Below are 13,589 nucleotides of genomic sequence, written 5' to 3'. Positions count from 1 at the left end.
GAGTCCTATATATTACATTAGAGAAGCCTTATTATTCCCATTCCCTTAGTGTAAATCCTTGGAGAACTCACACTGATTAAGAGTATGTTCATACTACAGTTATGAACATCCATTGCTCTCATCCATCATAGGGTAAAACCCCTGTAATAACAGTAGTGTAAACCTACTTTAAGGATAAACACTGGTTGGTATTGGCCTGTTACACAAACCAGTGCAAAATATCTGAAGAGTAGAGATGGCTGACGCTGCCCATGCCTTTAGGGCACATTTACACAACTGAGTTTCAGCTGTAAAATTCAGTCTATGTGTTGGCTGGATTTATTGGCCTATACCTTATGATGGGAGAGGGACGTGTAGCAATAAAGTTATCTGTAATCAGTACAGGACAGTATGTCACTTGGAGGCAGCCACTTCTAGTAGCATTAGTAGCATACAACTGTATAAGGACATTGTTTTTTTTTGTGAGATAAGTATTTTGAATGTACATATAATGTGTGGAAAAACACATCTGGGTTTCTTTTTTATTACACGGCATTACCAGATTGATATAGTTGGTTAATATTTTACTACTTTTGCACAATAAACACTTTATCAAATGGAATCTGTCTTTAGATTTATACTGCCCTATGTGACATAGTCACAAGACAACTTGATTATAGCAGTGTGTCACTTATAGTTTTTCTTGCAGTAGTTTCCATGAAACCACACTTTGGTGCAGTATAGTGTGGAGTCCCCACATTTAATACATGTGTGTCTTTCTAGAAACTACTGCCAGAAAATACAAAAGTGACTCATGGCTATATTTAGGGTGTCTGTCACTTTAACAGGTGCAGCCAAACACTGAGACCTCTTAATGATGTGCACATGCTTTGGAGTCCATTATATTTATGAGCTGCCACCCCCTGGTGCTAATTGCAGAAGCAAAAATTGTCAACTAGCCATGAGGAAAGCAAACCGCTCATGAATGCGAGGACACTCTTCTCAGCTCAGCTACACCTAATAAAGTGAGATTTTTAGAGAAACTACTGCAAGAAAACCCACAAGTGGCACATTGCTGGAATCATGATGACTTTCGCTACCTTTAGACTTGGTGAGAGATTCCATTAAAAAAAACTTATTATATTCTGAGAGCCATCAATTCATTTTCTCATTTATATCATTGGGAGACACGGCACCACATGGTATAGGCCTGGCCACTAGGACCCCATCCTTGCTATGCTATGCTATGAATAAGGGACCCCATCCTTGTTCCCGAAACGCGTAAGCTTATCTGTTTTTTGTACGTGCCTGGATCCATGTCTGTACTATGTTTTTAAATTTTTGAAGTAAAAGTTATATTTTATATATAATTGGGCATGCTGGAGTAATTTTTAGTTTTTTTTTTACTATTGTCTACCCCGTGAAACAGTCCGGGGGTTTCTCTGTGCAGCCCATTTGTTCGTTCAATAGATCCAGTGAATACATATACAGGTCATTCCACAGTGGTCAGAGCTGCATATATTCTGCTTTATACTGGCCACTAGGAGGCTGACTCTAGGAATATTAAAAAAAAGGGTTGGCTCTGCCCCTGGGCTATAACCTCTCCTCAGACATAAGGCTAGCCAGTTTTTGCTTAGAATCATATAAGGTAGACATTACCTGCATTCAGGTCTTCTGCTTTTTTTATTTTATTTTTTTTCAGGCGCAAGGAGGTTGTCCGTATGTACACCAAATCCTGTTGCAGGCACTGTGCTCTATTAAGTCTCCACTGCTGCATCTGGAGCACCAGTGGCTACACTTTCATGAGGGTGGTCACTGAAAGAGTGACCCTGCATGCGCCCAAAGAATTCAAATTTTGGTGAGCATATCTGCCACTTTCCCACACCTACTGCTTCTTTACAATGGATGACCCCCATTCCTGCTCTGCACTTATTCCCCCTCCAAGCCCCCTTTCCCTCCATGGGCAGGTCCGTCATCTTTAGTGTGCCTCCCTGGGGTTCTTGCCTACCCTTCCTGGCATCTGTCAGTCTTCTGGGGCCTTTCCAGGAGGGTGCTGCTTTGCTTGCCGCGGCCTCCAAATTTAGTCCCCAGATTCTAGGCGCAATTCTTTCCCCTTGACCTCTATTGGCAGGGGTCTTTTAGCACTATAATAATCCACTTGGCTTGAGAATCATGGGAAAGGTCTTTCACTTCTCTTACAATTTCTTATCTCAGGGAGCACTTTTTTTTCTGTGTTCCAGGCACCTGCTCAAGCACCCGAGCCTTTGCCAGCTCGGTGGGACACAGCACTTGCAGAACCTCTCTGTGGAGCTTTTTCCACTGAAGGAGTTGGACACTCTTTAATTCGTGGTAGGCTAGCCTTTGTGTAACTACTTTTGGCGTCATCCTCCCATGAAGAGTCCCACCTTTATCTGGCCCCCCACAGTTGCTGCCATGTTTTTTGTTTTTTTTTACGTAGATTGTGAGCCCCATATAGGAATCACAATGTACTTTTTTTTTCCCCCTATCAGTATGTCTTTGTAGAATGGGAGGAAATCCACGCAAACACGAGGAGAACTTACAAACTCTTTGCAGATGTTGCTCCTGGCGGGATATGAAACCAGGACTCCAGCGCTGCAGTGCTAACCACTGAGCCACCGTGTTGCCCCTGCTGCCATGTTTTTTATACATGCACCCACTATAATATTAAGCTGCCTTTTGACCCATCTGCTTCCAGTGCCTACCAGCCAAGCCATCCCAGGACCTCCTCAACCCTTTTTTCTGAACTGGGTGGCTTTCCTTACCTGGACTATAGGTGACCTTGCCAGACTTAACAAGTCTTTGGTGGAGACCTTGGAATGATTGCACTCCCAGATTGCTGCTCAGTTGTCGCCCCTGTAAGCGAAACAAGAAGTCCTCATATAGGTCTCCCCTTTCTCTGGTTCCTTACCAGACAGGGTTGTGGCCTGCAGTTCTACTACAACAGATGGAACCACTTTCCCCATACTCAGTCTGTTGCTCCTGGGAACACCTCAGACTCAGAGCCTCAGCAAGGAATATCTTTATCAGCCACTACGCAGGACCTCATTCGGCCGATTAGGGCTACCCTTCATATATCTGAAGACCCTGACTCTGCTGCCCAGGAGGATGTCTCTCTTTCTGGCACAATTGCTGCCCACCCCCTCTGGTCTTCCCAAACCACAGGGCCTTGGACCAGATGTTGAAGAAGGGATGGCTTCATCAGGACCCGCCTGTCTACCACAAAGAAGTTGGATGTTGTTGTCCAAATCCCTGCCGTGGATACTTCCATAGCTTGGTTGTCCAAGGCTACTACACTGCCATTGGCAGACTGTGCCTCAGTGGACAAGAAAGTGGACTTCTTCTCCAAAGCAGCTTTAGCCATCTCTGCTCTTAAGCCTTGCTTCACAGCTTCCTGTGTTAGAGAGGCCTGCAATGCCTGGGTTAAAAGGATCCAGAAGGGCCTCTCCCCTTGAGCTCCCCCTCAGGACAACCAACTACTAGTTTCTCAGATCCTACATGCCTCAACGTACCTCTACAATGCTGCTTGTAGCCATCCGCCGTACCTTTTGAATTTGGTTGTGGAATGCAGAATCTGTGTCCCGAAATGAACAGGGCAGTCCTCTTTGGAAGGGCTTTGAGATGCTAATGTTGGAGGCTACTGGAGGAAAGTTTTCTCCTCCCACAGCACTGCCCGAGGTGTCGACCATCTTCCATTTTCCTCTGGCTGATCTCGGCATCTTCGCTCCATGCATGGCTCCACTTCCCTCTCTGGAGGATAGTCTTCCCAACAACTCCCACTCCAAGAAGCTCTCCTTCAAGGCCAGACCTGCTTGGCTATTCTGCTCCAAGTCTTCCTACCTGAAAATCTTCCCCCACTCTGGATGGCTGCTCTTTTTCAGAGACCTGGCTAGCCTGGGGTCCAGGAGGTGGTTTTGACCAGCTACTCCGTTGGTATCTCTTCCCTTCCTCCTGGAAGATTTTTTTTCCATCAGCTTTGCCGTCTTCAACTTCTCGAGTAGCTGCTTTCTTTCACACCATTTCCACTCTCCTTCACCAAGGCATCATCATTTCTGTCCCTACTTAAGAACATTTCCAAGGTTTTTACTCAAACCTTCAGGTCCAAGTTGGGGAGGAGAGAGCTGTCCTTCTTGGGGACGGTTAAGCGGCTCAAAAGATTTCTGCGTCCATGCAGAACCTGTGGACGCAGAGTCCCTGTGGTCAGTGGTAGCATCGTCACGCCTACCTCCACGTTTTTATAGCCATGTCTCGTTAGCATTTTCTCTGCTTTGCAGTGGGACCACGTCATTTCCAGTTTGTTAAGCTCCCCTTTGGACAGGCCACCGCCCTCCAGGTCTTTACCAAAGTTCTGGCATCACTCATGGGAATCTTTCGCTCCAGAGGAGTCCCTGTTATGCCATACCTGGACGAAGTCCTGGTGAATGCTCCCTCCTTGAGGGAAAACCTGATCAGCTTTTGGATAACCTTGAATCCTTCGTCAGTTTGGTTGGCTTATCAACAAAGGCGGTTTTGTTTTGTTTTTTTTATTTTCCCCGGGTTTTCAGGGAACTTCTCTGATGGCTATGCTCCCCAGGGATCCCTCACGGGGAGGGAAGGCCAGGTGTGTCCAACCATGCTCCCCAAATTTTTTCAAATTTAGTTTGGGCCTTTCTCTGTATATATACTCCCCTCTCCAGCCTATTAGTATTAAGCACAGGGAGTATAATGCAGTAGGGTAGTTAGTGGCTGCCATACAGTCACTTATCCCCAACACCCATTAGAGTCAGTTGTTTGTACAGGGAGTCAATCAGTCTATTTTTGGTACGTGGGAGGAAACAGGAGTACCTGGAGAAAACCCACATAAATATGTGGAGAACATACAAACTCCATGCAGATATTGTCCTTGGATGGATTTGAATAAGTACAATGAGAAAGATTTAGGGTGAGTATAAAAATTTAATTTTTCCAGTTATGGAGCTGTGTGAAGGTTTATCTGTTTTTGCACAATAGGGTGATGTTTTCATTGGTACCATTTTGGTACATTTGATTTTTTTGCTCACTTTTTATTCTGTTGGATTTTTTTGAGAGGAGGTTGAACATAATAAAAAAAAGCATTTCTTTTGTTTCTTTATCTTTTTTGTGTATAGATTACATAATGTGATAATTGTATCATTTATAAGGCAACAGCAATGCTAGTTATGTAAAGAGTTGTGTTAGGTAAAGCTGGTGGCCACCCACAATCACTTAAGATGGTACAGTTACTAACCACAGCATGATCCAAGTTCAGATAACTGCTTAGATAGCCAAGCACTGTACTTGACTATCTTCATTAATTTTATAGGTTTTTAATGTAGCAGGAAGGTGGATGCATAATCAGAAATCCATTCAAATGCCTCTGGAATGAGGGACTGGGTCCCTCCTTCTTCTGATTTGTTGGGGTCCCTGCAGTTGTACCCACTAACCATTGTGAGCACAATCACGCTCTAAGTATCACGTTATTGAAGACCTAATTAGAACAATTGGTATATGAGCCAGTTGAACTCCCCCCTCTCTCACACACACACACACACACACACACACAGATAGATATTGTGTGTATAATGAGTTCTGTTTTGATGGCAGGAAAAATGTAGTTTAAATACATTATAGGTGTGGTTATACATTGTATAGACAAAAAATAGATGGGATTTGTATCATTAGTATAACATTGGCTGTAGAGTTGTAACATACGGTAGTTCTGGCACAGCAATTGGATAAGACACAATAGGAGCTGTATCCCATCACGGCTTCTAAGCATAAGCTAGCATCCTCCTCATCATACTGGGTTTTTTGTTTTAGTTTTTTTGTTTTATTTAATTTTCCTATTCATTGGATATAAATATTTCTTGTGGGATAAATCTGTCTAGCTACCACTAGAGGGGGCACAGGAGCTTACTTACACACTGGGGCAGATTAACTAATAAATATTAATCAAAATTCCGGCGTAATTTGCACCAAACAACTGGCATACATGCTGCACACCTTATTTTATATGTTTAAGCTAAGGCCCCTTTTTTGTTGCAGAATTTGTTGCTTTTTTTTTTTGAGCCAAAGCCAAGAATGGCTACAAAGGGAATGGGAAATATATAAGAAGTTCTTTTACTTTTACCTTTCGCTCAATCCACTTCTGGCTTTGGCTCAAAAAAAGGCAACCAAAATCTGCAACAAAAAAAGCTGCGTTTCTGAGACATGGGGCCTCAGCCTTAGACAATTTTTCTACCACTTTATGTGCCTTGCATGGTATGTAGAAGGGGCCTGATGAAAATTGGGCATAGCCTAATATGCTAAATTGTGAACCAGACTTTTTTTTTTTTTATGTAGGTTGTGTGTCCCATATAGGGCTCTCAATGTACCTTTTTCCCTATCAGTATGTCTTTGGAGTATGGGAGGAAATCCATGTAAAACATGGGGAGAACATACAAACCCCTTGTAGATGTTGTCCTTGGCAGGATTCGAACCCAGGACTCCAGCGCTGCAAGACTGCAGTGCTAGCCACTGAGCCACCATGTTGCTCTTGTGAGCTAGACTTTGCATCACATTTTTAGCCACAGTTTTGTTGGAAACTAAGCCAATTAATAATTTATGTAAAGTTAGACTAGACAGTCTAAAACTGCACTAGATATTCAAACCCCATCAGACACTTTAGAAAATTTGGTGCAGGTTAAGAATGTCTAGAGCAGTGGTTCTTAACCTTGTTTGAGGTACCGAACCCACCAGTTTCATATGTACATTCACCGAACCCTTCTTTAGTGATAAATCAAATATGATTTTTTTCCAAATTCAAGACATAGGTATATGTTTTTTTACTGGTACACAAAATGAACCGTGCATATGGCCTAGAGTTTGATCGAACCCTGGTTAAGAACCACTGGTCTAGTCAAAAAAGTTAGACAGTTTTATTTATCTGCCCCACTGTCATATTATCGAGTAGCCGAGCGGTGTATGCTTAGCCGAGTACAAACAGTACCACTGGTCAGTTCACAGTCTACTGTGAACATTTCTATTAAAGCCAATTCACAGTACAGTGAAAAGCTTTCTTCATTGATTTTCTTTTAATCACTGCTGAAGAGATGATTTGGTAACAAAGATTAAGATTTAAGAGCCAGAGGCATCCAAGGAGTCCAAAATATGCATAGCCGCATAACATCCTGTGTAGTCAAATGAGTGAGCCACATGTGACTATTGTATTGTGGCTGAAGCATTCACTCTGCTTCTATGCACTCGAAACAGCAGTGCTGTAAGGGAAGGCATCTTCTCATTGGCTAGCTGAAATGTTATCACTTAGCATAAAAAGACCATATTACTTGTGTATTTGTATATATTGTGAACTCTTCCCTATTTATAGGGAACTTTTTTGTTATTTTTCCCACCTTAAACTGACCCCATCATATGCAGGATAATTTCCTTCCTATTGATGCTTCTCTTAAAGCATAACTAAACTTTCGTACAGCTTTTGATTTTCTGTCAGTATTTGTGTAATTAAATTTTGTAAGATATCTTATTAAAGGGGCTCTATCAGCAAAATCATGCTGATAGAGCCCCACATATGCGTGAATAGCCTTTAAAAAGGCTATTCAGGCACCGTAAATGTTATATTAAACTACCCCCCCAGTTTTAAAATAATAACCTAAAAAAGAATGTGCTCTACTTACCGAACGTGCACGCTGGGCGGGCATTCAGGGTGTGTCTTCATCTTCATCCCCGCCTCTTCTTCCTCAGATGTCCTCCGGTCCCGTCCTCCTCCGGCGCTCGCGAACGGACTTTGATTAAAAAAAATGACCTGGGCACATGCGCAGTAGAAGCCGCATGCTACTGCGCATGCGCCCAGGTCATTTTTTTTAATCAAAGTCCGTTCGCGAGCGCCGGAGGAGGACGGGACCGGAGGACATCTGAGGAAGAAGAGGCGGGGATGAAGATGAAGACACACCCTGAATGCCCGCCCAGGGTGCACGTTCAGTAAGTAGAGCACATTCTTTTTTAGGTTATTATTTTAAAACTGGGGGGGTAGTTTAATATAACATTTACGGTGCCTGAATAGCCTTTTTAAAGGCTATTCACGCATATGTGGGGCTCTATCAGCATGATTTTGCTGATAGAGCCCCTTTAACAAAATTAATGGTATTGGGGAGCATACCAGGAAAGCTGACAGTGCACGCAGTCTTCTTTTTAGCGGTATGTAATGCTGCATATCTATGACGACGTGAGATGAGGACTCTTAATCTTTCTGTTGCATCAAAGAAGTTATGAATGTTTGAAGGCATAAAAGGTCATATGTGAATTATAATAAGCTGTCTGGGCGATCGGGGCCATTTCATCCTAGTCATACTGTCCTCTCTTTAATCATACGTCTTACGCTAGGTTCACACTAGCGCCCGGAGTTCACACTAGCGCCCTAAGGCTCCCTTAGGCATGATTGACCTCTTCCTCATGACATGAGGAATCTTTATAACTTCACTTTGCTGCAACAGAAAGACTACAGAGGGGCGCCAATGGAAAGTTCATTATTTCATATTACACATGATAGAACAAGTTTATGGTGGAAAAAACCTACAGACTGGTCCCCTGACTATTTATTTATTTTAAATTATTTCATTTCAGACAGCTTTAGAGATCCAGCATTGTATACATCCTGGTTGTCACCAGATGATTCATTTAGTATTTGGAAATCACCAAGAGCTTTCAACAAATACGAGAAGTCAGCAACTTTGATGAGCAATAGCCAAGGGCTGTTGAAGCCTTTGGACAGCATTGTTGGAAAAGCTTGGAACATGTTTGCGTCAAAGTAAGAACATCTGCTTCTTTATTCTATTATTTTTTTTATTTCTGCATTAGAGCATCTAGCTGCCTTGGCCTATAACATATAAACAGTGATGTACTATATCTTGCAATACAGACATATTGCAGTATATTGTACAGAGGATCAAATAATCCCAGCTTCGTATCCCCTCATGGACAATAATACACTGGCACTTGCCAATTCTATAGGAATTTTCATCGCAGCAGTCACTTAATTTACACCACAGAGAATACAGACAGTATAACAGTACAAGATAACAGCTCTATATATAACATCACTGACCCATCATTGCCTCCATTACTAATAATAGTTAATGTCACAGCTTATCTATTCCCTCTCCCTGCACAGAGCATGTCTAGAAAATCTTTAATGTGTTGGCAACAGAGTATTGTTGCCTATGGCCGTGACTATGCTGTAAAATGTACTACTAAGGCAAGGTTCACAACTGCGCCTTTTCTCCGTTTAGGGTTTCCATCCCCGAAACTGCTTAAAAAATGGGGAGAGAAAAGTCCTTTTTTTTCTCTGAATTTTTTCTGCCTTTTTTGGGCGTAAACCCAGCGGACCTCATTATAGTCTATGGAATTTGTTTGTTTCCACGGGTAACCACCTTATAAAGCGGATTAGGTTTCTGTTTGTGGGGTCCCCAAGCGGACCCAATGTACGGAATCATGGACGCAGGTGTGAGCCTATCGTAAATGCTGTTAACAGAGCAGAAGAGAGGCTCAGGTAATTAAAAAAAAAAAACAGGAATCTACCATTTGAAAATAAAGATATGGTTTTAATAAGTACATTTTAGAAATATGTAACTTTTAAACCTTTTTTTTTTTATCAAGAAAATATGTGAAATTATAATGAAAATTGCATCATGGGTCCTTGGATGAGATGTTGCATAGGCCCATTTGTGTGTCAGTCTTCGTTGCACGTTAAAAACACTTGAAGAGTCAGATGGAAGATCAATCAAGGTCCAAAAACGTAAATTTTAAGTAAAGTCAGTTTTAATATTTGGAGACTTATAACTCTACTTCTTATCAAAATTTCTCGTTGTTATATATTGTCACAAAACATTCAAAAATTGTTGATTTTAAAGTTTCTAGGCTTCATCCTCAGAACTGCTATCCTTAACCTTGTCACTAGAGGGAAATTTGCTGAAGAAGTTCTGTGCAGCCTGACCACAGAATTTCTTCAAAACTTTCAAATCAGCATATTTGGCTTTGCTAATGGGCAAAAAGGAATTGTGTTTTGCCCCAAGCTTGTGCCTGTGCATGCAGCTGACTTTGTTCCTCTTGTAGTTTTCTTAAAGAGGACCTTTCATCAAATTGGGCACAGGCAGTTCCATATACTGCTGGAAAGCTGACAGTGCGCTGAATTCACTGTCGGCTTTCCCGATCTGTGCCCCGGGTAAAGCGCTATCAGTCCCGGTACCGTAGCACTTTATAGTCAGAAGGGCGTTTCTGACAGTTAGCCAGGGACGCCCTTCTTCCCAGCAGCGCCTATCGCGCTGTACTGTGGAGCGGGGAGGAACGCCCCCTCCCTCTGCTCACACAGCTCGTCCATAGACGAGTATTATCAGGAGGAGAGGGGGGAGTTCCTCCCCGCTCCACAGTACAGCGCGATAGGATAACTGTCAGAAACGCCCTTCTGACTATAAAGCGCTATGGTACCGGGACCGAAAGCGCTTTTCCCAGGGCACAGATCGGGAAAGCCGACAGTGCGCTGAATTCAGCGCACTGTCGGCTTTCCTGCAGTATATAGAACTGCCTGTGCCCAATCTGATGAAAGGTCCTCTTTAAGGCCTGCTCTCTTTTTTGCCAGAACGCTGTACGCTTCGTTCTGTGTCGCAGGACTCTGATCGCTTTTCCATCTTATGCTATATTTGCAAGCCTAATATAAACATGGACTTTGATTGCTTTTCCAACTTTTAACTGACAGCCTATAGGTTCAAGCGCCATACTACAGGGCACCATCATCTCAATTTGACAAATTTTAGGACCTTGATCGTTCTTGCATCTGACTCTTCACTTGCATATTTTCATGTAACCATGTTAAAGAGGACCTTTCATGTCTTCATTAAGGGATTTCACCGAGCAAACCACCAAGACTTCGATTTTTGGCTGGATAGTAGGTTTTTAACCGTGGGAGCTTTTGATCAGCAGCAGTAACAACATCCAACACCTTCGAAAGGTGGAGTAGACACAAACAGACAGACCAATGGATGAGAAAAGAACTGCGCTTGCTCCAGATCCGTTGATTCAACACGCTCTTTTATTAAGGTTTCTTAATACATTAAGAAACCTTAATAAAAGAGCGTGTTGAATCAACGGATCTGGAGCAAGCGCAGTTCTTTTCTCATCCATTGGTCTGTCTGTTTGTGTCTTTCATGTCTTCAAGCACATGTAGTTTTATATACTGATAGAAAGCCAACAGTGCGCTGAATTCAGCACACTGTCGGCTTTCCCGTTATGTGCGCTGGGGCTGGAGATATCGGTGTAGTTAATTTCGGCACCAATCTCTCCCCACTGTCAGAAGGGCATTTCTAACAGTCTAACATCATCGCTGGGTTGTGAGGAACGCCCCTCCCCTGAAAGTACTTGTCCATAGACTTGTGCCGGGGGGCGTTCCTGACAGTCTAGCGTCATCGCTGTGAGGAACGCCCCTGACAGTACTCTAACATAGCCTTGTACTGTCAAAGGGGGCATTCCTTATTGCCCAGCCATGATGCTGAGCTGTGAGGAACGCCCCCGAACACAAGTCTATGGACGAGTACTTTTGAGAAGGGGTGGAGGAGGCTGTTCCTCACAACCCAGCGATGACGCTAAACTGTTAGGAACGCCCTTCTGACAGTGGGGAGAGAGTAGTGCTGAAATTAAGTGCACCAATATCTCCCGCAGCGGGACACATAACTGGAAAGTCCACACTGTCTGATTTCTAGTGGTATATAAAGACCGCACATGCATGAGGACATGAAAGGTCCTCTTTAAGATGTTTTTTTGTTTCACAATGGGTAATCGCAAATATGTATGCCTTCCACTCAGGTTGTGTTAGTCCTTCCCTACTATAATGCAATATTTAAGTGTGCACAGTCATTCACATAAGGCTAAGGCAATGTGGAACCCAAGCCAAAAAGCATTTTGGCAATGTTAGAGCTTTCAGTGCCGTAACTAGAACCCCGAACAGTCCATAAAATATGAAATAGATTGGAATAGAAATCAGTGTTTAGAATGACAGCACATAAAGCATTAACAAGGTTTTAAAGGCCAACTCCTTCCAACATAGAAATATTATTTGGGTGGAGCCAGTAAAGTAAGTTGTTTGTATTTCTTCCTCTGTTTCAGAGCATATGTTCATCAATACACAAAATATGGCATTGAAGAAGAAGATTTCCTGCAGTGCTTTACAACTCTAGAACAGATTATTTCCAGTTATTCCACTCTATGAGAACAGCATTCATTTTAATGATACATTGTTTTGCTTGAAATATAGCATCATTTGTTGTGTGTACGTATATGTATTTAAGTATGTATGTGTGTGTGTGTATATATGTGTGTGTATATATATATATATATATATATATATATATATGTGTGTGTGTGTGTATATATATATATATATATATATATATATATATATGTGTGTGTGTGTATATATATATATATATATATGTATGTGTGTGTATATATACACACACACACACACACACACACACACACACACACACACACACACACACACACACACACACACACACATATATATATATTTGTGGTCCTTTTTTCCACCTCAACCAATTCAAGTTCTTAGCATCTGTTAATAGGGACTGCTTCACTGATTCCAGCACAGTTGGGATTTTTTTTCTAGCTCCCACCAGAGCAACTATGACGACGTTAGTTTTGGTGTCGGATGTCCTATGTAAGCTCTGTCAGTAGGGCAGTGTCAGGCAGGGGGAGTCATTCAAAGCTCCACGCAGAGGCAACCGGTGTCACAGCTCAGAATTACACCTCTTGTCTGCTTCTGTCTCACATTGCCCTTCTGACAGTACAGCGACTAAATAGCATATCAGGCACCAAAACTAATGGCATTGATTGCTCAAGAACAGTGGGAGCTAGAGAAAAAATTTCAAATGTGCCACAATCAGTGGAGCAGCATCTATTAAATGATACCAAGAGCTGGAATTGTTGTAGATGTTGAAAGGTCCTGTTTAAGAAGACAGATATATTTTTAATAAATCCTATTTATTCTTCCTCTTTTCCATCTTTTTTTTTTTATATAAGATGACCAGACACTTCAGATAATGATCGGCTACAATGTGTACAGTGACCATATTAGGACATCCTCAGATATCAGATTCAAACACCAGATTAGTGCTAGTTTACAGCTCTGACACCTGACACCTTTAGGCATCCTAAGGATGTGATTTTTACTGACCTATAGATTAAAAATGAATTGAGCTGCAAATGCAGACAAATACTGTATATTACAGGTATAGGACAATTATAGGACCTGCTCTATAGTTTGCAGCTCTTCAATTAGGCCCGGACACACAGCCGAAAAAACGGCACCTATGTGTATGGGCCCATTGAAATGTACAGGTCCATACTTTTATCCACAATTGTGGAAAAAATATGGTCATGTGCATTAGTTTAGTAACTCCATGTGCCTCATATTAATAGCAATTAACCCTATCATGTCCCTCACATTAACCCCTGTGTAACCGTTGCTGATATGTGAGACATATGGAGGTAATAATTAAGCATCTTCATTATTGAGGTCTTTTCACATA

At 42.2% G+C, this 13,589-nt stretch overlaps 1 protein-coding gene across 1 annotated transcript in view; it reads left to right on the top strand.

The window, feature by feature from the left end:
• TUBD1 (tubulin delta 1) overlaps positions 1 to 12,351 on the top strand; it is a 30,577-nt gene extending 18,226 nt beyond the window's left edge. Inside the window, exons 8-9 of the mRNA XM_075264786.1 lie at positions 8,614 to 8,797; positions 12,145 to 12,351. Of these exons, the coding sequence (XP_075120887.1) occupies positions 8,614 to 8,797; positions 12,145 to 12,247 (287 nt within the window). The 3' untranslated portion in view covers positions 12,248 to 12,351. The remainder of the gene's footprint in view (positions 1 to 8,613; positions 8,798 to 12,144) is intronic.
• Positions 12,352 to 13,589: the final 1,238 nt, after the last annotated feature.

This window comes from Leptodactylus fuscus, chromosome 2 (genome assembly GCF_031893055.1).
Source record: "Leptodactylus fuscus isolate aLepFus1 chromosome 2, aLepFus1.hap2, whole genome shotgun sequence".
NCBI classification, from domain to species: Eukaryota; Metazoa; Chordata; class Amphibia; order Anura; family Leptodactylidae; genus Leptodactylus; species Leptodactylus fuscus.
This window is presented reverse-complemented; position numbering and strand designations above follow the sequence as displayed.